This window comes from Bubalus bubalis, chromosome 20 (assembly GCF_019923935.1).
Source record: "Bubalus bubalis isolate 160015118507 breed Murrah chromosome 20, NDDB_SH_1, whole genome shotgun sequence".
Classification (NCBI taxonomy): Eukaryota; Metazoa; Chordata; class Mammalia; order Artiodactyla; family Bovidae; genus Bubalus; species Bubalus bubalis.
Window position 1 is genome coordinate 35,160,734 of NC_059176.1, and position 26,542 is coordinate 35,187,275.

At 41.3% G+C, this 26,542-nt stretch overlaps 1 protein-coding gene across 11 annotated transcripts in view; it reads left to right on the forward strand.

Annotated features, from left to right (window-relative positions):
• Positions 1-26,542, forward strand: part of STXBP6 (syntaxin binding protein 6) — a 266,854-nt gene that overhangs the window by 54,993 nt on the left and 185,319 nt on the right. For 10 of the 11 annotated variants that reach the window (XM_006055167.4, XM_044933076.2, XM_006055168.4 and 7 more), the window contains one exon: positions 22,908-23,096. In XM_006055167.4, coding sequence (XP_006055229.1) covers positions 22,943-23,096 — 154 coding nt within the window. In that variant the 5' untranslated portion in view covers positions 22,908-22,942. Of the gene's footprint in view, positions 1-22,907; positions 23,097-25,608; positions 26,084-26,542 lie in introns of those variants that run through there. The other variant, XM_044933083.1, reaches the window with a different exon arrangement.

Sequence of the window (26,542 nt, forward strand, 5' to 3'; positions counted from 1 at the left end):
GGCAAACCTGGATACTCATTGATCGGTTCAGTGGTTATTCTCGAGACAGGAGATGATGATAGCCTGATTGAGGGCTAGGAAGTGGGTAGATGCAGGTTTAAAATGTGAAATTGAGCAGGATTTGGCAACTGATATATTGTGAGGGATCATGGCCTGGATCAGTGGGAGTGGAGGAGGAGGAGGAGAAGGCTTGTGTTTCTGGTTTCTGACTTGGGTGGCTGGTGGTGCTGTTTACTGAAGATAGGAACACAGGACTAGAAACTGTTTATGGGAAGATGATTTCTTCAGTTTTGGACTATTGAGTCTGTGTGTCTGTGGTTTATCCAGGTGGAAATTCATTATGTCTGTCTGGGAAGAAGATGTAGATGTGATTGGTTTTCGGCCTACAGGTGGTACTTGAAGTTTTAGGAATGAATGAAATTACCAAGGGAAACGATAGAGGGTAGAGAGAAGACAGCAGAGGGCAGAACCCAGAGGAGTAATAGCATCTTGGGAGAGAACACAGTACCGGAGAAAGGTTGATTGAAGGCAACTGTGAAGGTCAGAGAGGTTGCAACAGAAGGTCATGATCAATAGTTCAGGTGCTCAAAAGTTGACTGTTGGGTGTTGCTGGTAACTTCTTTATCATACTCATCTGGTCTGCCTATTTCTCATTGTCCTTTATGGGTGATTGTCTTCGAGAATAATGTGGGCCTGGGACACGGCAGCACACCCCTCAGCATCTGGCCTTGATGTTCTGCATATGTGTATGTCCATCATACGTGTTTGTTCCATTGGGTTAATTAGGTATCTGCAAACTCCAGCTTGTGGATTGGCCACTTGTTTTTGTAAATAACGTTCTCTTGGAACACAGGCTGCCTGTTCATTTATCTGTTGCCTGTGCTCGCTTTCATGCTGTTAACAGCAGAGTTGAGGACTTATGACTGAGACCCAATGGCTTCTAAACCTAAATTGTTTACTATGTGGCTCTTTATGTTTGCTGACCCCTGGATTATGGTCTTGAAGCTGTTTTATGTAAGCTGGTAAGACTGTATCTTTGACTTTTTTTTTTTTTTAAGTCTGTTTAATATGTTTAGGGGCGATGTAAAGCATAGAACATGCCTTCTTGGGATTGGTCACAGTTTTGTCTTTGGTATGAAGGCAGCAGAGCCAAGGGAAAGAAAAGTTAACAGAGGGTCACAGCAGTCTCTTGAGCCTGACTGCAGGGCTGAGTAATACCCTTATGAGGAAATCTGCCAGCCCAGAGAAGATGGGACAAGAGGGAGCATGGGCCTTAAAGTCATGCATTTAAGATGGGCCTTTTCAGCCCTGTGATATACCAACCACTGTGCTAGGTGCCTGGGTTAATTTAGGAGCCGAGAATCTGTTTGGAGACACAGACCCACAAGCAGAAACTTACAGTTGCCTAATATGTGTCAGGCATAGTGATAAAGCCGCACACGTGGTACAGAAGAGAGGCAGCTAACCAGCCTGGGGAGAAGCAGCGGGAGGAAGAATGGCCATACTGGGACAAGGCCCCTTGGGTGCTACTTCACCACGTGGGAGCTGGGAGACAATGTGGAGGGGAGAGGAGGTGGGGTGGGAGCTCTACCAGCTCTGCAGTCGGAAGTCCTGTGTGAGAAAGAGAGCCCCTGCGGTTGTGCAGTCATGAGACAAGGCAGTACTCAGAGGTTTACTTGTCTGTCACCAAAGTTTGCCTTCTAAGGCATTCTTTTTTATTTTTTAGCTGACATATTTAATGTGGTTTGAGTTTGTGGGAATCATAACCCTGAATTGGTTGATTTCTCGCCACCGCCCCCCCCCCCCTTACATAAAGTACATACTGAAGTCATCTTGCATTAATATGTCTTTTGACTGGATTTGTCTTGCCTGTAGGGATGATGAAAGCTCAGTGAGCTGAGCATGTAACATAGGCGAGGGAAGTTTTTCTATTTCTTTAGAACTCTGGACTTGCTGTCATTTTACTGTCCATGACCCTCAATATTGAGAAATTACATATTCAGGTTAATCTGACCATACTCCCCCAAAGGCCTGTGTCAGCTCATTTGGCAGGTGTTAGGCCTAACATACGACTAGGGAAAGTGAGGTACACGCTTAGATTTGAAGTTGCTTGCCAATGTTCATTGCTTCCAGTAAGTTCTTTTGTTGTAAGAGTGACTCATACCAGTGACTCCAGGAAAATAGCAGTTTTTCATAATCCTGCATATGAACTGGAAAACCAGGTGTACCCAGGAAGCTCTGGGTGTTTCCTTTCCTTTTCTCTCTCTCTCTCCTTCTTCTTCTCTCTGCATATCCGCACCATCCTTTCCTCAGTCTACAGGTTGGTTTCCTCTATATCTTTGCCTTCTGTGTAATCTGTCTTCTTTCAGCCTCTCTCTGCATCATGAGATAAAGCTTCAGCTCCCACTACTACTGGGTCATTTGCCGTTTTATTTTAGAATCTGATTGGCCCAGTTTCTCTTTTTAAGCAAGAGCATATTGTAGCTGGATCAACTCTTCCTATGGCAGGGGCCTTTTTGTGTTCCACTCAGCTTGGACTGGGGACTGGGAAGATGTACCCATGCAACTTATAAAAGCAGGCAGTTGGGTAGCTCCCCTGAGGACCATAAAGTGAGAAGCAAGGCATTCTGAGTTGTGACCTGTCCAATATAGCCTTCTGGGCTTGGCTCATAACTCACTTCCTACATGTAGTTCCAAAGATACCTTCTTCTAATGTAGCCCAGTCTTCAAAGGTAATAGTACACGTTCACTTAGCCTTTCCTAATAGGACACACTCAAAAGTCATAGTCAGCTGCTGTTACATTGAGAAGCAGTCATGGGACCCCATCAGGCGACCTGAGTCCCCAACTCTCAGTGATGTCCATTTCAGCTCTGGTTCTCTCCCAGTGCAGTCTAGCCATTCTGGAACCCATGGACTAAACGTTACATGTAATACTTAACACATCCTGTTGTGTGCTCGTTTTTAAAAAGGGAAAAGAAATTTCTACCCCTTAATCTAGCTGTGTGGAGAAGGCAATGGCACCCCACTCCAGTACTCTTGCCTGGAAAATCCCATGGACGGAGGAGCCTGGTAGGCTGCAGTCCATGAGGTCGCTAGAGTTGGACACGACTGAGCGACTTCCCTTTCACTTTTCACTTTCATGCATTGGAGAAGGAAATGGCAACCCACTCCAGTGTTCTTGCCTGGAGAATCCCAGGGACGGGGGAGGCTGGTGGGCTGCCGTCTATGGGGTCGCACAGAGTCGGACACGACTGAAGCGACTTAGCAGCAGCAGCAGCAGTCTAGCTGTGAGATACATACATTGGTCACCAGCTCAGCCTATATTCTGCCTAGTGGAATAGAGCGCACATCCAGTAACAGGCAGCCTCCTGCTGGCATTGGGAGGCCAGATACTTGGACACAGTAAGACATATTGGAAGAGCCCTGACTGCTAAGCCCTTGGCTTGGTCCCTTTCCTCTTCGCCTATGAAATGAGTTCCTTGATCTGTAAACAGCTACTCTAGACTTGTCTTTTAGGCTGTTGATTGACCTGTCTCTTTGGAAAGACCGATGCCGTGGATTCTTCTATTTTCTTCCTATGCCTTTCCTTCTGCTTTTCTTCTGTGTCTTTCCTTGTTGAATTCTGGTTGTGCAGGTTTTTTTTTTTTTTTTTAATGAGTTCTTTGATAGTTATTGGTGTGACATAGCATAAAACTATCAGCTCAGTGGCTGCAACTCAAACCAGAATCTTTTTGGATTTTTTTTTTTTTTTCCTTTCAGCTCCTATTAAGAGTTTAGAGCACTCTAATTTTGTAATAGATAGAGTAGGTATCTATGGGGTTGGGATTCTGTAATCAAGTTTGTTTATCTCTGAGCATTCTTTCTTGGCTAATTTCCATGTGGTTTCTGAGTTAATTGCATAGGGAGAAGAAGAAAAAAGAAAAATTCTGTTTTCCGCACTGTATTGATATGACTTTTGTGTTTACATTTAATCATTTGCACTTCTTCTATCTCAGTTCAGTGAGCTGTCTTTATATTTACATATCATTGAGAACTGTATGATAAATGAGAGGTAGAATTGGAATAGAGGAAATCAGCACAAATAACGAAGTACGTATCAAGGAATGGTGCAGCCATCAGCCAACACCAAATAACCTCAAACTCATTAAGGTATTGGAGTGTTGTTGTTTTTTTTTTCCAGCATGTGTTAGTCTTAATTTAGCTAGTAAAAGTTTCTGTTCCCAGCCCTGACCTCTTTCTCTTCAGAGCTTCCCAGCTTTTGCTGGGTTGGAATGGAGGGCTTACCAATGACAAGTGGATACAGGGGGATTTCTCTGTTTATAGGAGCATGCATACACACACATATACACATAGATAGATACAGAATTAAAAAAATCAAATTTGTAACAATATGCAGTGTTAGGTATTTCCTACAAGGTATAAAACAGATGGTGATTATCCTGAGAATGATGGTTTAGCATCATGTCATTTATTGCTCTCTAGGTATTTCTGAAGTGAAGTGAAGTTGCTCAGTTGTATCCAACTCTTTGCGATCCCATGGACTGTAGCCCACCAGGCTTCTCTGTCCAGGGGATTTTCCAGGCAAGAGTACTGGAGTGGGTTGCCATTTCCACAAAATCTAAAAAGTCTGCTGCATAGGCTATGAGCAAAAGGCCAGATATAATTGTATTAAAAAATACAAGTAGTATATATTTAAGCTCTCTGCATGAAGCTGGGGATCCTTAGGACAGCAGCAGTTATTGAGAGCTGTTGACGTTTGTGTGTGTGTGTGTGTGTGTGTGGTGCAGTGGGGTGGATTAGGAGAAGAGAAAGCTGCAGGGTTAGTGTTGCTGAATCTTCCCAATCTTCAGGAGAAACTAGAAGTCTTTTTCTTCTCTTTGGCCACACCTTGTAGGATCCTAGTTCCCCAACCAGAGACTGAACTTGTGCTCAGCAGTGAAAGCACGGAGTTCTTGCCACTGGACCACCAGGGAATTCCCTAGAAGTCTGTCTCACATAAAATATGCGTTTTTATTTTTTTTATTTATTCATTTTTAATTGAAGGATGATTGTTTTACAGTATTTTGTTGGTTTCTACCAAACATCAACATGTATCAGCCATAGGTCTACCCATGTTGCCCCCACTTGAACATCCCCCCCCCCCCATCCCACCCCTCCAGGCCATCACCAAGTCCCAGCTTGAGTTCCCTGAGTCATACAGCAAATTCCCACTGGCTATCTATTTTATGATGATGTATATTTCCATGTTACTGTCTACATACACTCACCCTTTGCTTTTTCTCCTCTCCAGCTGTGTCCATAAGTCATTTCTCAATATCTGTGTCTCCATTGCTGCCCTACAGATAGGTTCATCAGTACCATCTTTCTAGATTCCATTAAAATATGCAATTTTAAAATATACATGGGCCAAGAAAATTTATTCTTACAAAACTATCCATTGATGACCTCAGTCTATCCACTCCCACTACAGTGAACTGGTGGCGATAAATGAACATTTTACAAGTTCACCTTTTACCTCCCCTCCTTCCACATCGTACTTAAGATGAAATGGACATCTGAGGAGTTTATATTTCTCTCAGCCACCTTTTTCCTGCAGCAGCTTATCTGACCATTCCCCCCCAACACCACACAACGTACCTGGAGTTTCCCCTTGCTTTTCTGAAAATGTGGAATGATTCTAAAGCTGAAAAGTAACTCCAGTACTTTGGCCATCTCATGCAAAGAGTTGACTCATTGGAAAAGACTCTGATGCTGGGAGGGATTGGGAGCATGAGGAGACAGGGACGACAGAGGATGAGATGGCTGGATGGCATCACCAACTCGATGGACGTGAGTTTGAGTGAACTCCGGGAGTTAGTGATGGACGGGGAGGCCTGGGGTGCTGTGATTCATGGGGTCACAAAGAGTCGGACATGACTGAGCGACTGAACTGAATTGAGGGGTCAGTGCAGAAATGAATGTGTACCTGCAGGCAGAATGCTGCACTCACCTTAGGTCCAGCTGTGTCCATCTCTCCTGAAGTGTCCAGGGCACACCCCTAGCACAGATCCCAGATCCCAGGTGTCAGTCCAGGCATATGTCAGGTCATTCAAAGTTAACAGCCTCCATAATTTTCCATCAAGGTGGATCTCCCTGTGTATTCCCAGCAGGCCAACATAATTAAATTCTTAAATTACATTTCAAAGATAGGCTTAACAGAGTAAGCAGCTCCTGATCACCAGCTTCTGAAGGATTAAAGTACTTGCCTCTTCTGCGGCTGTGGAGCAGCAGCGTCAGACTCCTCATTTAGTCATGGGTGGCCTGTTGTCCTTGTCCTTCTCCTTGGCTAGACTCTTTCTGTTGGATAGATCTACCTGGTCTATAATCTCCATCCCTTATGCAAAGCCCAGATCTTGGTAATTATTCAGTAAACGTGTGAAGAAGGAAAGCACCTGACCCCAGGTGGAATTTCTTTGTTACCTCTGATAATAAAGAACAGTGTGTGTGGAGCAGAAATAGTCATCCAAGTCAGATGGTTGGCCTCTTAAAAGGTGCGGAGAGCTTCAGCTCCACATGATGTGGCTTCCCTTTCTGACTGTGAGTGGTGAATGATAGTGTTATTCTTCATCCCCTTGCTAATTACTGAGTCCATGAAACCAGTCTAAATTGATTTCTTTTCAACTGCTGCACGGAATTGCTTGCTTGTTGGCTGTTGTTCTCCCTGGGTTGTAAGGCCTGCTGTGACCTTGGTGCCTAGGACAGTGTTGCTTATTGGATGAGTGAGACTGTGTCTTATCCCAGATCTGCTCTGTTCCTTGTGTGTGCCTTTATTTTCTCACCCGTCCCTTTTTTTTAAATGTCTGCACAGCCCTGCATCTCCCTTGGGTAACAACACTCCATCCACACTGGTGGTGGTGGTGGTTTGGTTGCTAAGTCATGTCTGACTCTTGTGACCCCGTGGACTATAGACTGCCAGGCTCCTCTGTCCATGGGGTTTCCCAGGCAAGAATACTGAAGTGGGTTGACATCTCCTTCTCCAGGGGATCTTCCTGATCCAGGAATTGAACCCAGGTCTCCTGCATTGCAGGCAGATTCTTTACTAACTGAGCTACAAGGGAATCCCATATCCACACTGGGGCAGACTTAAATTGGATCCATCATTGTTTTCCCATTTAAGCTGATAGTCCCATATGGTGAAGCAGAGAGGTGCAGTGGAAATAGGACAGGATTGCAGGAAGCTAACTCGTCTCTTTTCTGGCTGAGTCTAGCAGAGTCATCAGAGGCAGGTCCCTTCTGTGAGCTGCATTCTGTTTACTTGTCCAGGAGAGACAATGATACCTCCTTCATACATTGGGAAGATGAAATAAGATTGCACTGGTAGAAAACCTTATAAAATGCACTGTGATATGTATATGCTTTTGCAGATAAGCTGACATGCTTACATGCTTTTCTGCCTTTCAAGGTAGGAGCAGGCTGACCTATGGAGCTCATTTCCCTCCTGCTTCATCCTTCATAACAATCTTGTGAAGTAGGTGGCACTGCCCCATCTTGAAGATACAGTGTTCAGACAGACAGAATTCTACTCAAATTTATTCATCAAGTAAAGGCAAAGACAGAGTTCAGACCTGATCATCTGATGACAAATCTAGTCTTCTTTTCACCACCCAACATCTGTAGGATTGAGTGTAGAGGGGAAGTGACCACTGTGTCCCGGTTCCAGATTCTGAATGGTGAGCTGGATTACTTGTGCTTGAATGTCTGTGTAATTGGTTAATGTGTGACACTAGTATTAATCTGAGTTAGTCTTAGAATAGTGTTCAATTGATAGGTTTTTTTCTTCCCTATCAAACATTGCACAGCTGGTTAGGTCAGAAGTTAGCTATTTTCTAGAACATGCTGATTAAGAAAGGGGTTGACATTGAATGACAGAAGAGCTGATTGAATGGGGCAGAATCTGCATTTGCCTATGGACCTTGAGTTTGACCTGGATTTGTAGGCTGTTCGGTGGCAACCCTGATGCATAGAGGGGGGATGCCTGCATTCCCACTCATCCCTCTCACATGGAGATCACTGTTGATTGGACGTTGGATCCTAACCAAGGCATTCTAGTTTGTTGCTTCTGGGGAGTCTCAAGTGAACCTGTAGAGACTCTTCAGTTACCCAATAGGACCTTGTGCAGCTGTGTGTGGAAATCAGGATAATTCCGGCATTTCTGAGAGCATTTTAATAGAGCACTGATTACAGATTGCAGGCACCTGGTGGTGTTTTTGTACTGAGGCTAAGGGTGCAGTTCTGAAGACAAGAACTGGGCCTGACATATTCCTATTTTCTTCTCCTGTTGTCTCCCAGGGCCTGGAATAGGCACTGAAACACCCTTACGGTGGCTCATCCAGGTTTTGGACATGATTAACATGTGCTTTCAGGAGACCACCTCTCCCTGCCCTCCAATCCAGAACATTAATTCCCAGGCACGTTCTCCTTCCGGTGGCTCAGAGCACTGAGATGGTGGGAGGGGCTCCTGTTAGTTGGGGTCAGCACAGGGCCCTTCAGTCTTGGCCAGAACAATTCTGTGCTTCTTGGACTATCTCAAGCTGTTCCACCTGGACAGCCATCATTGCCCTTGGACTTAACACCCAAACGAGAAACACAAACTGTGAAAATTCAAGGGAGGAGAAGGTGAGAGCCAAAAGTTGAGGTTGCGAAATCTATGGGCTTGGGATATTCTAGTCCAACACTTAAGTTCATGCCAATTCATAAGAAAAAGAGGACGAATCAGAGAAGAGTCCCCACAGCAATAAATGATGTTTTCTCTCTTTCTCTTCCCTTCTGACACACCACATGTTCTCACCTTCCACAAACTCAGGATGCCTGTCATCACTTGTACTTTAAAGAGCATCACAGCAAAGTGGAGAACAATAGTGAGCCCTCATCTTGACCTTGGTACCCTGTATGATTTGGATATTACCCTCTGGACTTAAGTTTTCGTACGATTCAAGGAAGAGAGTTGAATGAGCTAGAAAATCACTAAATCACTTCCAGCTGTTAAATGTGTAAGCTTAAGAATGCCCACATACCTACTTGCTCACATCTTTCAACTGAAGTATAGGCAGCTGATTGGTAGGGCTCCTAACGGTGTCAAGCAGTGGTTGTTGATTGGCTCATTTGGAAGGTCTTGCTGAGATCTTCCTTAGTAAAGTCAAGTGGATAGAATTCCTCTTGCCAGCCTTTCAGATGGGTGAAGCCAGGGGCTTGGCTGTTGGGGAAGCAGCTAAGGTTGCCTGAAACACTGGCAGTGGAAGATTGAAGGTGCAGAAAGTGTGTGTGGCAGGAGGTACCAAGGAGGGTCCAAGTTGTGCTTTTGAAATACCAGAGGGGGTAATACAGCTCAGGAAGTGGAAAGAGGAGTTTCCCCTGAGAACAAGCAGAAATCTTTGAAATATGTGCCTTTCATTTTTAAGCCTTTTCCGGTTTGGAAAATAGCCTACAAGGTTCATAAAATAGCCTGGTGGCAGCCATCCAAGATCCTCCTGGGAGCTGACTCCTGTTGTAAAAGGCTGGTCTCCAAAGGAGGCTGACGAACAGCTGTGGTGAGGCTTCGGTGGGCACTGTCCTATTTATGGAGATAGAGATTTATCATAAACTCTCTCCACTAACATATTCTTAACTCCCCAATTTTTCATTTGTGGAATCAAAACAAGCTCTATTCTGTCTGGATTATGTGATCCTATTTGCCAATTTCACAGCATGACCTGCACACCCAAGATGAACAGATATCCAGAAAGGACTTCAAACTCCGGCCTGATTCGTTATCTTTGTAGTGGCTGGGCAGGGATGATAACTCGTCCAACCGAAAGCAAGGCTGATCAAAGGCAAAACTGTGAAGCAGATGAATTTGTCTTGATCTACTAGGAATGTGTTTCTATCTCATCTCTCTCTGCCTTTTTTGTTTCCTTAATAGGAGATAGTGAGGTAGGCCAAGACTCCGAGGATCATGCTTCCTAGGTTCAGATCCTAGCTCTGCCCTTGAAAAGCTGCATGATCTAGAGCAACTTACTTAGCTATTCTGAGTCTCAGTTTCCTCATCTGTAAAATGGATTCTCACTCTCCCCTCTCCCACATATAAATGTATTAATGAGGACTTGCAAATACCAAAGTCTCGTGTTTAATTGTATGTGTCTCCTATTGGAATTTGAGGTAATGGGAAAGCTGGGAGAGAATCTTCAGCACTGTTCAGATTACATTATGTGCTAAATCACTTCAGTCGTGTCTGGCTCTTTGTGACCTTATGAACCATACCCCCAGGCTTCTCTGTCCATGGGATTCTCCAGGCAAGAATACTGGAGTCAGTTGCCATGCCATTCTCCAAGGGATCTTCCTGGCCCACTTTAGGGATCTTCCTGATGCAGGATCAAGCCTGCGTCTCTTGTCTACTGCATTGGCAGATGGGTTCTTTACCACTAGTGCTACCTGGGAAGCCCATTTAGATTACATTACACAGGCGCAAAATCAGGAACTTGACCCTTGGGGAAACTGATTAAAGTTGAAATGACAATCCTTGGCTCAATCCGTATGAGAAGTTTAATGACCTTATTGAAAATCACATTTGTAACACTGAGTCATTGAAGGACAGAGTGCCTTGTCTATGAGGTTGACAAGGTAAATGTGTCTAACAGCACTTCTGGATGTGTCACATTGCTTCTGCATCCCTCATTGCTCTGAAGGACATAATGTCAGAGTATAACACTGATAAAACATCAATTACAGAAAACTAATTGAACTATCTCAAGAAATTATAAAGTGACAGTATTCTCCAAATAAGGCATTCAAGGAGGAAATGCTCTCAGAATTGATATCTGGAGACTATTTTGAGAAGGTTTGCTCTGATTTTTAGATTTTTAGAAAATCTGTAAACTTGTTTTAACTACATTTTCATTTTTTGTACATTTCATACCCTTAAAAAATTGGCCATTGACCATCGGCATTAGGGCTTCCCAGGTGGTGCAGTGGTAAAGAATCTGCTTGCCAGTGCAGGAGACGTGAGGGACATGGGTTTGATCCCTGGATTGGGAAGATACTCTGGAGTAGGAAATGGCAACACACTCCAGTATTCTTGCCTGGGGAGTCCCATGGACAGAGGAGCCTGGTGGGCTCCAGTCCACGGGGTCTCAAAAGTGTCAGACACAACTGAGCATACATGCAATGGCCAATTGGCTAGTATTATGTTCCAGGTCTGTTCTAAAATAGAAATAGCTAAATCAAGAGAATTTATAATTTACCTAAGATCTGAGTTAGCAAATATAAAAAAGGCTCTGTTATGCTTTTATCTTCAGTGTCAAGGAAGAAAAGAAGCATTCTAATTCAACAAGCAGTACCAAGCATGGCACACAATTAAAATGTTTATTTTCATGTTGTCAGTCCTCATGTGGCTTTGTCCATATTTGGTGGGAATAGATATGTCTATTATGAGTGCTGTCTATAAACACTGCTCTCAGGCCAACATATTGTTTTGTTAGTTCGCCAGCTAGCTGTTGGGTACCACAGTGACATGAGTACTTGAAAATTGCAAAATGCCAACAACTGGAGATTCTTTTAGTTTGTTTTCCCTAAACCCTCTGTTCTTTCTTTGATGAGCCTAAATTCATTTTTAAGGCCTGCCTCACACTTTGGATCAATAATCCTGTCATTATGCACACCCCAAATTGCCCTTCCCTTTGGTACTTTATTTCTCCCCATCACTTCAGAATTGGTATATGGGTACTATAGAATCAGCTTAGCTGGTCCTGGAAATTTAAGTTTGTGCATGTGGAGGTTCTATTACAGAATAAATCCTTCAGCAAATCCTCTGAATGGCATGTTCCCAGCACCCTTTTTTTGTTGTTGGTAATGTTATTTTTTTGGCTTTATCATATCATCTGTTAAAGTTAGGGAAGTGATCTCTAAGGCAGCTAAAAAAGTCCACCCACCATGTAAATAAACTTCTGTAAATATAGGTCCTGTGATCTGGGTGCAGAGTAGGGTTTGTTCTTTGGATATTAAGCCGACAAGAAGCATGTGCTTACTGAACATATAAACAAGGAAAGAGGAGAAGACAATAGTCTAGATTTATAATTGAAGCAGACATGAGTCACTGGCTTGGAGGATCCTGTGAACGTAATGCCTTCTACAAGAGGAGGGTTAGTATACACGTGGAAGAGAAAGCCAGCCAGGTCTTAATGGTATTTGGTAGCCTGATGGTAGAAAAGACCTTCCTCTTGTCCTTCCTTAAAGAGCTAAGGGTCAAGACCAGGGTTGCTGTGTGTGGTTGTACTGTTTTTGCAGTGGTCCTGATGCTGGGAAGGATTGAAGGTGGGAGGAGAAGGGGACAACAGAGGATGAGATGGTTGGATGGCATCACTGACTCAATGGACATGAGTTTTAGTCAACTCCTGGAGTTGGTGATGGACAGGGAGGCCTGGCGTGCTGCAGTCCATGGGGTCACAAAGAGTTGGAGACGACTGAGTGACTGAATTGAACATGGAGTGTGTTTGAGGGAGCAGATACAGGCTGACGTCTGACTGAACTTCCGCTCACAAGATTGTGGGCCCTAGCATGTAGCTGCATATGCTCAGAGGAAAGGTGACATTTTCTTCTCACCAGAATCACTTCCAGGCCTGGCTGGAATCATTTACAGCGTCTGCTCTCCTTTCTCACGACTCACTGAAGATGTAAATTTATCCTCTTTCACCTTTGGGATTCCCAACACCATGTCTGGACAGGAGTTGAAAAGAGAATAGGGCAAACTGATCATTGGATCTCAATAAAATACATTTTGCTATGCCTTCCAGTTTGGGGAGAAAGAATGCACCTCAAAAGCAATTTTTTTTCTTAAGGAACACACAAGTCAAGTTATAGTGGAATAAAAATACTGTTTTTCTTTGTTTCAAAATACAGAGATAATCGGATTAACATTTTGGCAGACTATCTCCTAGAAACCTCCTTATGCATATCAGTACACACATACAAGTTTGTATTCATGAGCTCGTTTTCTGTTCTGTAACTTCTGTATTATGTCAGTCATTTTTCCAAATCACTATCTTTAAGTTATTTGATAATCCATTGTTTGGAAGGGCTGTACTCTACCAATGACTTGAAGTTATTTGATAATCCACTGATTGGAAGGGCTATACTTCATTTTACCAATGAAGATTGGATATTGATGGGTATTTAGGTTGTTAATAATGTTTCACTCTTAAAAATGGATCTGAAGTAAGCATGCATCATCTCTAATACATACAGCATTTCCTTTTTCTCTAGTAGTGGAGTTGCTGATTTAAAAAATTACAGTTCAAATACTAATCTCTGTAAGAAAGTAATTATACCTCTTCATAATCCTTAGATCAATAGGGGTGGGTTAAAAATGGCATAGTTTTCCATTTATAAACACATACACCTAAAGATTCTAATTTACAAAAGGAGCAAACTTTGCAAGATACATTTAGCCACTATCTTGATTGTGTACTTGGGATTGCGTGGAGGTGTTTTATAAATCATGAAGTGCTGTACAAACCTCAGTGACTCATTACTAGAGCTTTACAGAGCATCTGCCATGTACTCTCAATACATGTTTATGGAGGCTTTATTGTATAAATAATTCATTAAATACAGATTTTTTTTTTTAAGACAGTGGTTCTTTACCTGGTTATTCAGTAGAATACATCAAAGATATCATCAAGAAAACAAGTTCCAGATCCTCCCCTGCCCAGATCACCTGAATCTATCAGGACCTGGCATCCCAACTGATGCCCATGTACACAGTCTTTGTTTGGAATTCCCCCCTTAAGATATTTTTTGGTCTATCTCCAAATATTTTTTCTAACAGAATAGGGAATGCTTTTAGCTTACATACTTAAACTTTTTATTTTTCCTATTTGGAAGTTTCTGGCTCCTTCTGGGATATTTCTAGCAGATTTTCTGTATGACTTATTGATTTAATCTCAATCTTTGTAAATCTTGTTAAGTCTCAAATTTGGACTCTTGGCTTGTCTACCATCCCCATCTAGTTTTGTACCATTGGCAAACCCATTCCTTAGCCCTTGTTGTTTCTACCAAAAAAGAATGATGAACTTGTAGTGACTGCCATGTTCAACTTTGAATGTTATAACCAGATTAAAGTTATCTGTCTATTCTAGTGGCTTATCTAACTCACTTTTTAGATTCTAAGAACTTTCAGTTGAGAGTAGTAGTTGAACTGCATGAAAAAAAAATGATAGATTGAAACGTTAGCCTAATTTATTTAATTTATTCTCATGCTTACATGTATGGAGAGACTAAAGTTTTTATCCTGAGAACTGTCTAATCTAAGAGTAAAGTTGTTTAAGTAGAAGTAGAATTGCATATTTATTAGGTTGGTACAAACATAATTGTGGTTTCAGACTGTGAATTTTAAATCCTTAAAACTAGGCTCACATATATCTTTATTAATCAAAATAGGAACCGTTACAATCAACACATTCTTGCCAATAATAAATAAGTTTGCTTATACCTGTAGTGTGAAAATCCTTTCTTCAGGATTCGATGAACTCCTGGAAAGCATTTTTTCCCTCCTACTGGTTTGTGGAAGCATTTTCCCTGCAAAAAGTTGTCGAAATGCTTAAAAAAGTGGTAGTCAGTTGCTGAGAGTTCAGGTGAATATGGCAGATATGGCAAAACTTTGTAGCCCAATTCGTTCAACTTTTGAAGTGTTGGTTAAAAAAACTAGGAATAAAACTATCATATGACCCAACAATCCCACCACTGGGCATATACCCTGAGAAAACCATATTTGAAATGACATATGTACCCCAGTGTTCATTGCAGCACTATTTCCAGTAGCTAGGACAGGGATACAACCTAAATGTCCACTGACAGATGAATGGATAAAGAAGTTGTGGTGCAGATACATGAAGGGATATTATTCAGCCATAAAAAGGAACACATTTAAGTCAGTGTGAATGAGGTGAGTGAACCTAGAGCCTATTATACAGAGTGAAGTAAGTCATAAAGAGAAAAACAAATATGGTATATTAGTGCATATATATGGAATCTAGAAAGATGGTACTGATGAACCTGTTTACAGGGCCACAAAGGCAACGCAGACTTTATGGCCATGGGTAAGAGGGAGAGGGTAGGACAAATGGAAAGAGTAGCATGGAATTGTAGACACTAACATATGCAAAATAGTCAGTGGGAATTTGCTGTATGACTGAGGTGATGATTTGTTGTCAAACCGAGGCTCTGTGACAACTTAGAGGGATGGGATATGATGGGAGGTGGGAGGAGGCTCCAGAGGCAGGGGACATATGTATAGCTATGGCTGATCCATGTTGGTGTGTGGCAGAAGCCAGCACAATATTGTAATTATCCTTCAGTTAAAAATAAATTAAGAAAAAAACTGCATTCCAGTATCAACCGACAAACTTCAAGAATGCAAAAACCGTGGTTACTTTTGCACCATCCTAGTATAATAATCTGGAGAAGGCGATGGCACCCCACTCCAGTACTCTTGCTTGGAAAATCCCATGGACAGAGGAGCCTGGTGGGCTGCAGTCCATGGGGTCGCTAAGAGTCGGACACGACTGAGTGTCTTCACTTTCACTTTTCACTTTCATGCATCGGACAAGGAAATGGCAACCCACTCCAGTGTTCTTGCCTGGAGAATCCCAGGGACAGGGGAACCTGGTGGGCTGCCGTCTATGGGGTCGCACAGAGTCAGACACGACTGAAGCGACTTAGCAGCAGCAACAGTATAATAATCAGTAACCCTTACTTGAGTATACTTTTTATAAAGTTTATAAATTTACTTGAGTAAATTTTTATAAAGTAGCTAAATTTGACCTCACATTATCTCATTGGTCTTATGACACCAGAAAACATAAAATTGATTTTTACTGCCTAACAAGTTGTGTATTTTCTTGCTACTAAGTGATATTTTTTGATTTTGGAGTACAATTACCATTTTTAGATTATCTCTAAGTTTAATGATTGCGTGATAATGTCTGACTTGTAACACTGAGTACTTAAATACTATGAAGTTTAAGGGAAGCAATTTAACATTTCTCTAATTTGGCTTCAGCTTGTATAGCATTCCACAGCTCCTTGTCAAGGAAATCAGGACCTGAAGCCTCTCTCTCAGGACCTGAAGCCTGGAGGAAAAAAAGTTGAATAGAGTGAAACTTGAATCATATTTATCCTTTAGAATATTACACTGGACAGTGTAGAGGGACAGTGGAAGCAAGATGGAAGTGGTTCTGTCTGGTGGTCTATCACAACACCCGATTACTTGCGTTGTCATAACCAGTGCCATAGATGCTCTTTTAGGGGGCATCCAAGTCATTCAAACCAGGGATGATGGAGATGCAGACCAAGGTAGAGGTTGCAAGGATGGAGAAGGTCTGGTGGAGCCCAGAAATACTGAACTGGATCTACAGACCTTGGTGATTGGTTAGTTGTTATGGAGACTTGGAGGTTTTGAGAGACAAGGCGGAATCTAAATTAACTCTTAGAGGAAATGCTCAGTTGCCAGCTAGACACGTGGATTTAAAACCAGAAAGGCAGTGGGAGCTGAGTGATCAGTGACATCTAGTTAAAGGTGAAAGTCAAGGTGCATTTGCGGAATTTCAAAAACAAAGTGCCAGCGTACAGAAGTCCTATCTTAGAGAATAACCTTATTTCTCTTATTTATCGATTATTTGAGGTCACCTCATTAGATTTCCCATGCACTAGGGGAGACCAGCTAATTCCACTGCCACCCCCCCATTCCCCCCCGCAAAGTTTTCCTGGATGTGTCCTGTTTGCTGTTAACTTGGAGACTTCTTAAAACTTAGTATCAGCTGGTTTTGAGTATATCTACCTCAGGGTTAAGTCACAGTAACTAGTTTGAGAGGGTGAAGTCTAAAACCAGGCATTCTGGTTACTTGTTGGCAATGGGCATATGATTGTCACATAGACCAGATTACTTGTGTTGTCATAGCCAGTGCCAGAGATGATCAGAAGATTGCGTGTGAAGTGTGGCGAGTGAATGAAGTTTAGATGAATCAGTTATCTAATAATCTTAAGCTAAATAGGAGGTATCTCTGTTTGACCAGAGGTGGCCTTTACCTCTCATGTGAGAAATATTTAAGCCCCATCGGCTGTACCACCTTGGATCCACCTGCAGGATAATGAAGGCACTGCCACAGGGCATCTGCAGTTTTAATGAGTCCCTACCACCCGTCCTGGTCCCCTGAACACACAAGGCAAGTGCAGTTCAAGTACCGGAAACCGAAAATGTTCATGTTGGAGAACAAAAACGTCTTACCTCGCTACCCTTTAACTTATCGTCTGCCTCCTCTGTGAGGTCCTTGGAGTTTACGACTCCTCTGGAAAGGAGGATTTCCTGGCTCTTGGAAGTGGTGGAGGATCATTTCAGTACAGTAATCGTGTACTGACAAAGTGGTTATGGGTTAGATGGCTTAAAGAGAGAAGAAGATACATGAAAAGGCTTGAGGGAGAAGAAAGCCAACTGTGATTAGTTTCTACAACTACCACTTAAGGCAGCCAGCCACTTTGACTTGCAAATCATATTGTAGGCTGGTTTCTTGGATGGGAAAGCTTTGTAATTATAGCCTGTAGAAGCTGTGGACCAGGAAGAGAGAGAGAACTTTCATGGGTTGTAGGGGAGGAAAAATAATTTTACTCTTCTGCATTCTTAGCTGCTAGCTAAGCAAAAGTTGTTCAGTTGTGTCCAACTCTTTGCAACCCATGGACTGTAGCCTGAAGAACCCATGGGCTCTTCTGTCTGGAATTCTCCAGGCCAGAATAGTGGAGTAGGTAACCATTCCCTTCTCCAGGGGAACTTCCCGACCCAGGGATCAAACCTAGGTCTCTCACATGGCAGGCAGATTTTTTATTCTTAGCTGAGACCCCTGTAATAAAAGATTAACAAGAGAAAACCCATCAGAAGTTTATGAACATGTACACCTGGTATGTACCTGGGAGATACCCTGGAGAAATGAGTAATTCCTGAGACAGCTTAGAATGTAGGATTACATACCATCTTGGTAGGGAAGAGGGAGGGGGTGTAGACCTCTTCAGTTCAGTCAGTTCAGTTGCTCAGTTGTGTCCGACTCTTTGCGACCCCATGAATTGCAGCACGCCAGGCCTCCCTGTCCATCACCAACTCCTGGAGTTCACTCAGACTCACATCCATCCAGCCATCTCATCCTCTGTCGCCCCTTTTCCTCCTGCTCCCAATCCCTCCCAGCATCAGAGTCTTTTCCAATGAGTTAACTCTTCGCATGAGGTGGCCAAAGTACTGGAGTTTCAGCTTTAGCATCATTCCTTCCAAAGAACACCCAGGACTGATCTCCTTTAGAATGGACTGGTTGGATCTCTTTGCAGTCCAAGGAACTCTCAAGAGTCTTCTCCAACACAAAAATGATTTTTATAAAAAGTGAAAGGCCCTTATTAGGACTTGACGGGAGGTATGACAGTTGGTGATAAAGTATGTCTAAGTGTGTGTGGACTTCTAGTTGCCTTTCCTGTGACAAGAGTCAGTCTTTCCTCATGGATGAAACTCCTGGAGAGGGAATTTATGACAACTGAGTTCCTTTGGAGGATTTGTCTTTAGACAAATAAAGGAAATTCAGAGGAAGCCTCTCCCCACATTTGCTGTTTATTCTGATGCTTTTGACTCAAAACAATCAATATACTAAAGCAGCATATTTCTATCCCCCTTCGGGGTCATGTAGATTGAAGTGACACTGGTCAGAGGTGTACCACTCCTGTGTATTCATCTTGATTTTCTTACAAAGGGGTCCAGCCGTGGGCAGGGCATTGATTTACCAGCAGGAAGATCTAAGACCTGAGAAATCTGCTTGGCTGAATGGAGAAAAGAAGTCCTCTGCATCCTCTTCCTGTCCTCATGAGAATACACTCTTCCATCCCCACAGTTCCTCCTTTGACTCTCAGTTTTTCACCTAATTAGGTGTCAGGATGGCTGCCGGAGAACCAGTTAGAGAGTTGATTAAAACTACAGCTCCCAAGATTGTGATTTGGTGGGGGTAAAGGAGGGGCCCAGGGGTCTGCGTTTTTGAAAAGCTCTCCTTGCCAAGTTCAGATGTGCAGTCAGGTTTGGGAGACACTCATAGATTATTTCTATGAAGCTACATTAGTGTCCTTTTTACTTTCTGATTCATTCTCTTCTAATCCGCTGTCAATTTCCCTTTCCAGAGGAGCATCAAAAACATACACATGTGCTCACAGGCATGTTCATGTCCTTGTCCTGAACAAACATTTTATACAGTTTCTAAATGGAAGGCTACATCTACTCAGATTCTGCAAGAGTGTCTTCTGTTTTTCTTATCTTAGAGAGTTAATTTAAAAATTCCATTTTAAGTATTCATTGCAATTCAGGCACCAGAATAAGTGATTTACATGCATTGTTTCATCTAATTCTTTCAGCCCTTCCATGAATTAGGTGAAGATCTTCCCACATGAGTGAACTGAGAATCTGGAATTTTAAGAGGTTTACCCACATATAGGCCTTCAGTTTTGAAAATAAAATTTGAACCCAAGTTTGTTTGATTCCAAAACTTGTACTCATTGAAGTTACTGGTTCTATTTTTCCTCTTTTTTTTCTCCCTTTTGTTCTTGGCCACTGAATATCCATATGAAAAAGCAACACAAGGTCATTTCCAGTTCTTACCAGTTTTTCAAAAGATGAGCAGAATTTCCTATGAGTTTGTTAACATGTGCATATTGCTTTTCTTTCTTTTCTTTTTTCTCTTGACAGATTTTGCATAATAAAATGATAGCCTTCTATTTCTTTTAACCACAATTTTAGAAAAGTATGAATTTGACTTGGAAAAGCAGAAGCCTTGCCATTGCTGGGAAGGTGCTGATCAGAGAATGCCTGATGAGTTTGAAAAGATGACTTTCTTCAAACTTCCTAGAAGTTTGAAGCCACTGTGCTACCATTGGCTTTCTTATTCCTGCATCCCCAAGTGCTGGGAGGTGAGAGACCTTGGAGCTAGAAAAAAAGCTCGTTTCTCTCCTTTTTTAAAAAAAAGTCCCTGTAAATTGTAATATCCTGCCTAGCAAAGTCATAGGGTAAATCACAGTGGGAGAAATTCTGCTTGCTGACTTCTTGGAAATCATGGGATATCAGTTAGAAGTCAGCATATCAAGAAATTCTGTCATCATTTTGTACTCAGCTAGGATGAAGAACCTGCTGGCAATGATAAGATATCATGATCTGAGCACATCGACCTGGCCACAGATCTGTATTGAAGGATAGAAGGATTTTTTGTTGTTACTTAGTAATAAACACCAACACTTCTTATTCTTTATTCTTGGTGCCACTGAGAAAACCTACTTACAGAATTGAAAGCAGGAGAAATTTCTTTAACCAGGGGAATGTTCTTCTTCTTTTTTGTTTTTTTTTTTAATATATCTCTTTCCTTCTACGAAGTTACCGGTGTGGACCAGTTACAGATGGACAATTGTGTTGGTAACAATTGTGAATCTTGCATTGGGAGGGATGTTCCATGTCTTCTGTCATAAATTGTCTGGATTTAAGGGAAATCTTTAATAAAATCAGTAGTCAACTCCTGGAGAACCAGGAGCCTATCTTAATTACTTCTTATATCTCTAATCCTGAGCACTGGGGTGGCATGTGATAGGTGTTTATTTACCGATTGCCTCATTTGGGAAATTCATCTAGTCTTCTGTTTTCAACATCTTGCCACATATTATTCTTCTTCCTCTCTCTTACTCCATATTTGTGTGTGTGCATCAATAGATACAGTTTTATAACATGCATATTTTGCTGAATCACTTGATATTAAGTCAAAGACATCATGACACTTCACCCCTAAATACTTTATAACATATCTCCTAAGAACAAGGACATCGCCAACATAACCAAATGCTATCATTTCATTCACAAAATTTAGCATTGATACAGTAATACTGCTTAGCACATTCAGCTGTTCCCCAGTGGCTCAGCAGTAAAGAATCCTCCTGCAGTGCAGGAGATACAGGTTTCATCCCTGGGTTGGGAATGGAGAAGCAAATGACAACCCACTGAGCAGCTCTTTTGAGCTGCTGTTGCCATATATAGCTGTATTATTGATCCCTCTGCAGGATCTCTGAACACTCTGTACAGCCTGCATGACCTCTGCATGTACACTCTGTACAACCCATCGGCCTTCTCTGCGCCTTTAGTTCTGATTTGTCATTTGATAATCAAATGTTGATTACTGATTAAGATATTGACAATGTCTAGAATGACTGGGATGATGGCGTAGAAAACATTGACATGTTTATTCAAGTTACAGTTGAGTTTTTGGATGATATACAGTTAAAATTTAGATTGACCTTGAATGTAATAGACACAAATAAGCATAATTAAGACCTTTAGGGAATACAGCTTTGGGAAACTAAATATAGCATGGGGACTGTGTATATGTGTAACTTTGAGGGATTGGGGAGAGAGGGGACCCATTGTGAGTCAGCAACATGCTGCTTTATTTTCTTAATTATTGGGCACACAGTGCCAGTTAACCACAGGAGCATAGCATGTGGGAACTGCTGGGTAACATTTTCAAAATACTTGGCATTGGTCAGATATTTTTTTCGAATTCTGTGTCTGCTTTGACTTAAGGAAACTGGAGAATTTGTCGAGGATCCAGAGCATGGCAGTGAGAGGCAGAGGAGTCCTGGAAAATAGGACCCATTGAAAGAGGCTAATAAATAAGGATTAATTACTTAGCTTGATCCAAAGCAGCTGAAGGGTGATTAAATTAATGGTCTTCTGTTGCATATATAGTTATTATGGGGAAGATGATATAATTATTTCCTCTACGAATAGAATTAGGGAAATAGATTTATGTTAGAGTTCAAGGAGATTTCAAAGTGAACCTCTTGACTTTAAAGATTTCTTGACAGTGGAAAGATTTCTCAGCTGAAAATGGTGAAATCATGGTCCTTGTAGACTGGGAATGGGGTGGGTGCCACCTGCTAGTTAGAGTCAGGTGCAGTTGGGGTGGAGACTGGCACACTTTCTAGATCCCGTTTTGTGCTGTTCATCTCTTTGTGTTGAATTTGTCATTTTCAGCAAGTAAATCTGTATTCCTTTTTTGTTTGAATTTTTGTTCAGTTATTATAAATGTGAAGGCCTTGCTTTTAATGATTGAAATATAATGCATTTCAAGCAAGTGAGAGGTTGAGCCACAAATTGAAAATTACCTCAACTGCAAATAAACTTGCTGCTCATTTTTTTTCATTGCAGTTGATTTACAGTGTTTTAGGTATACAATGAAATGACCTAGTTACACACACACACACACACATATATATATATATATTCTTTTTCAGATTCTTTTCCATTATAGGTTATTATAATATATTGAATATAGTTCTCAGTGCTATATAGTAGGTCCTGGTTGTTAATCTATTTTATATATAGTAGTGTGTTTCTGTAAATCCCAAATTTTCGATTTATGCCTCACTACCCCTTCCCCTTTGGTAACCATATGTTTGTTTTCCATGTCCGTGAGTCTATATGTTTTATAAATAAGTTCACTTGTGCCATTTTTTATTTGGATCCCACATTTAAGGGATATCATATGCTACTTGTCTTTCTCATTCTGACTTACTTCACAGAGTATGATAATCTCTAGCTCCATCTATGTTGCTGCAAATGGCATTATTTAATTTTTTATAGCTAAGTAGTATCCCACTGTGTTTCCATACCACATCATCTTTATCCATTCATCTGTTGATAGCCATTTATATTGCTAATAGAGTTTTTTTCTTTTCTGGATATTTGCCTGGGAGTGGGGTTGTTGGATCATAATCTACTGCTCATTCTTGTATGTCTCTTTACAATATTGCCAATTCCAACCTGCCTTTTCTTTTTCTTCTCTAGAAAACTCACTGCGTGCCCTGGTTACGTGGTTGACAATGAGTGCCAAATCTGCGATCAGCAAGGAAATTTTTGCACCTCTTGATGAAAGGATGTTGGGAGCTGTCCAGGTCAAGAGGAGGACAAAGAAAAAGATTCCTTTCTTGGCAACTGGAGGTCAAGGCGAATATTTAACTTACATCTGCCTGTCAGGTAATAAAAGCTGGATATGAATATTATTAAAAACGACTTCTGTTTTAAAGCAGTTAGTTCTAGTATCCAGGAGGGTTACAGTTCAAGGCTTGAGCGTGGCTGCCCTTCCACTTCTTTCCTGTTTGTTGTCTTCTTTGATCCTTGGAGACTCCTGGCATCTTGACTCTTGAGGTTGCCTTATATGGAGAGGTAATGAAGTGCAGTTTTAATGTGTTTTCCATTTCATTAAGAGCATCTGTTTGTCCATACTTTTCCTTCACCAGGGCCTTGACATAAAGTGGGCTGTCCTCTTGAGATTTTTGTTTTAGAACGCCTTCTTGTATTTGGATAATTATGACTACCAGCAGCCTGAGTTTCATGGACTTTTTTTTTTTTTTTTCTCAACAGTTGCCAATAATCAGTAATAGTTGGTCTCAAGATAAACATCGACACCGTATGGAATGTGAGAAAGTAGACTCAGTTCATAAATCATGGCTTTGCCTGACAGCTGTTCCTTGTCAGGAAGAGGCATCTGTTCCATTAAACTTAGAATTTTGTGTGATTTTTTATTTTACTTTTTCCTCTTTCTGTTTGTGGTTGTAGGAGATCTGTGGAACTTACTGTGGATTCATCCCAAGTTTTTTGAGATAAAATTTGGATAAGTTTACTATGGAGCTGTGGGTGATGCTAATCTGAGGACCTAGAGCATTTGTAATGTTTCTGATATTTCTTGTAACTGGGCAGTGGAAAAATTAGGCTTGCCTTTATTCATCTTTTTTTTTTTTTTTCCCTTAAGTTTCTCCAGTTGTGGCTTGGGAATAAAACTTTATTTTTGGACCCATTTTTAGCCTTTTTTTTTTTTTTTTTTTAAGAATTAAGCCTTTGCTCATTTCTTTATCTGAACTTATTTCAGGGTAGCGATAGCTGTTTTCCAGAAAGAAAATGTAAAGATAACAGTAGGACTGTGCCTTAGTTTAAAATGAAATGGAAACAGAGAGCTGTTTGGTAAGAATGCCTTCTCAGTGGTTAGAATGAGGATTGACCCTGAAATATTGGTCTTTCTTTAACCCCAGTAGTGATTAAGTTAATAAAATTGGTGATGGGTTGGAAGACATTTGCATTCCTTTAGTGTGCAGGGCAGTGCCTGCTATGCAATAGGGACTCAAGACTTGAGTAGCCTCTGCTAATACCTTCCTAGTATTTTGTTAATGAGATTCAGGTCTTAAAAATATTTTCACATCTTTAAATTTCAGTTCTGGAGTTTTTGCTTGTACTGATAGTGAATAGAAAGCATTAAATTAAATTATGTTTTGTTTTATATTTGGGCTGAGCTGAACATGGATGAGCATGGACACACAGTGATTCTAATTTTCTTAAGCTCAGTTCTCTCAACGTTCCCTTGAGATTTCTTGAAGACAGGTAGTTGCAGAAAAGGTGGATGAAAAAAGGGCATTTTTGTTTTTGGCCTTACCCAGGTGGCGTGTGGGATCCTAGTTCCCTGACCACAGACTGTACCTGTGCCCCCTGCTTTGGGAGTATATAGTCTTAACCACTGGACCATGAGGAAAGTCCAAAGAGGATGGTTTTGTTTCCCTTTAAGGCACATGCTATTGTCAGCCTATTGCTGATCATGAAGTTGGTAATGTTACCTGGGTCCTCTAACAGCCTCCTCTCAGTGAAAGACTGTGACCATTTCCCCTGCCATAGGGAATAGTAACTGGGGACTTACTGGGTAACTGCATTTCCTTTATAAATTACCAGGACCTTCAGGTTGAAAGTCTGAAACTATGAGACTTGCTTTTCTGTGGCATTCTAATGTAGGAGAGTCTTGAGTTCTGAAAGTCTTCATCCTTTTCATGGATTTGAATTTTGAGAGGATTGGTTGACAAAGCAGATCTGACATTGAAGCAGAGGGTTTAATGGAAACTGGGGCAGGAGAAGGCCAGGCAACTTTGACAACCACGTTTTTTTTGCAGTTTGAATTTTCTTATAATTGAGAAGAAAGCAGCCACCTTTAGTTTCTGTCTTATGCAAAGCATAGAGGCCTATCAATACATCTCTGATAAAGCATTGTTTTAATTAACAAGTAATTAATTATGCAAATTTTATTAAGGAATTTTTATATACTGAGCACTCTTGGTGCTGGGGGTTTAGTTAGGAGAAAAGCTCATGACACTTAACCTTGTTCAGTGGGGAAGGAGCAGCAGTCATTAATATTTTACTCACCAAAATAAGCATAATTATTAACTGTGAAAAGGTTAAAGAGGAAAAATATAATGATTTGAAAGCATGTGTTAGGAGGATTTGGTTTGTTTGAGAGAACCCAGAACTGCAGGAAAAGTAGGGCTCGTTGGTTCTGAAAATAGGTGGTGTGGGTGTGGGGAGCATTCCAGGCAGAGGGAAGGGCGGCTTCTTTGAAAGGTGAGCTGGATTCTGAGTTCCTCCTTATCTCCTGTTCAGTCCTGTTTAGTCTTTTTTTTTTTTTTTTCAACAAGTACTTTTATTTATTTGTATTTTCGTCTTTGTATCTCAGCTTACCTAGGAGACTCTGCAGTGGAAGCAGGGCCCTGGAATGACAGCTGTTCCTTCCTGCTATCAGAGCGAACCCCCTATGCTTTCTGGGAGTCCAAGCCCTTCAACCCTTGTGGTTTGGTTGATGAAAACCAGCTCTCCATGTTGAACAGGCAAAATTTGTCCAAATTAAGGCAATGTCTGCAAATAATTTTTAACCACATTTCATACTGCATAAAGAGTTATATTCTATTTTTAAAGAGAAGACTATCAAAGCTTTCAAAGCTTGCCAATGTACGCATGTCAGCATGGGTGTTTTATATATTGAATGTCTTTTACTAATGCTTCTCTTTGTTTGAATTTTTTCTGTGTTTGGCAGTCTGAGCAAGAGAGGCCTGTGATCAGGAGACTTAATATTTTTCAGAGTGGGTTGTATCCTCTAGGGGAATCCAAAATGGTGCTGGATCAGGGGAAATAAACTCTTTCTTGAGTTATGTTATAATTGTGTAAGTTGGACGTGACTGAAGCGACTTAGCATGCATGCACACAAGGAGAGAAATAACCTCTCCAGTTCATTCATGGAGCTTTGGGATAGAATTTGAGTGTTTCTCATTGGACTTCCTGTCTGACTTCTTGGATTGTATGCAGATACTTACTACTGAAGATGCCTCTATGGTTAACATTCTAAAATATTGGTTTCCACTTTTTCTTTTCAGTAATGGCTGAAATTTTAAAAACTGACAATACCAAGTGTTAGCAAACATGTAGAGTAATTCGAGCTCTCATTGTTGCTAGTGGAAATGTAAAAATGATAGAACTGCTTTGGTAAACAATTTGACAGTTGTTTATAAAGTTGAACTTGCATACATATGATTCAACAAGTCTACTTCTAGGCATTTACCCAAGGGAGATAAAAACATGTCCATATAAAGACATGTAGACAGAAGTTCATAACA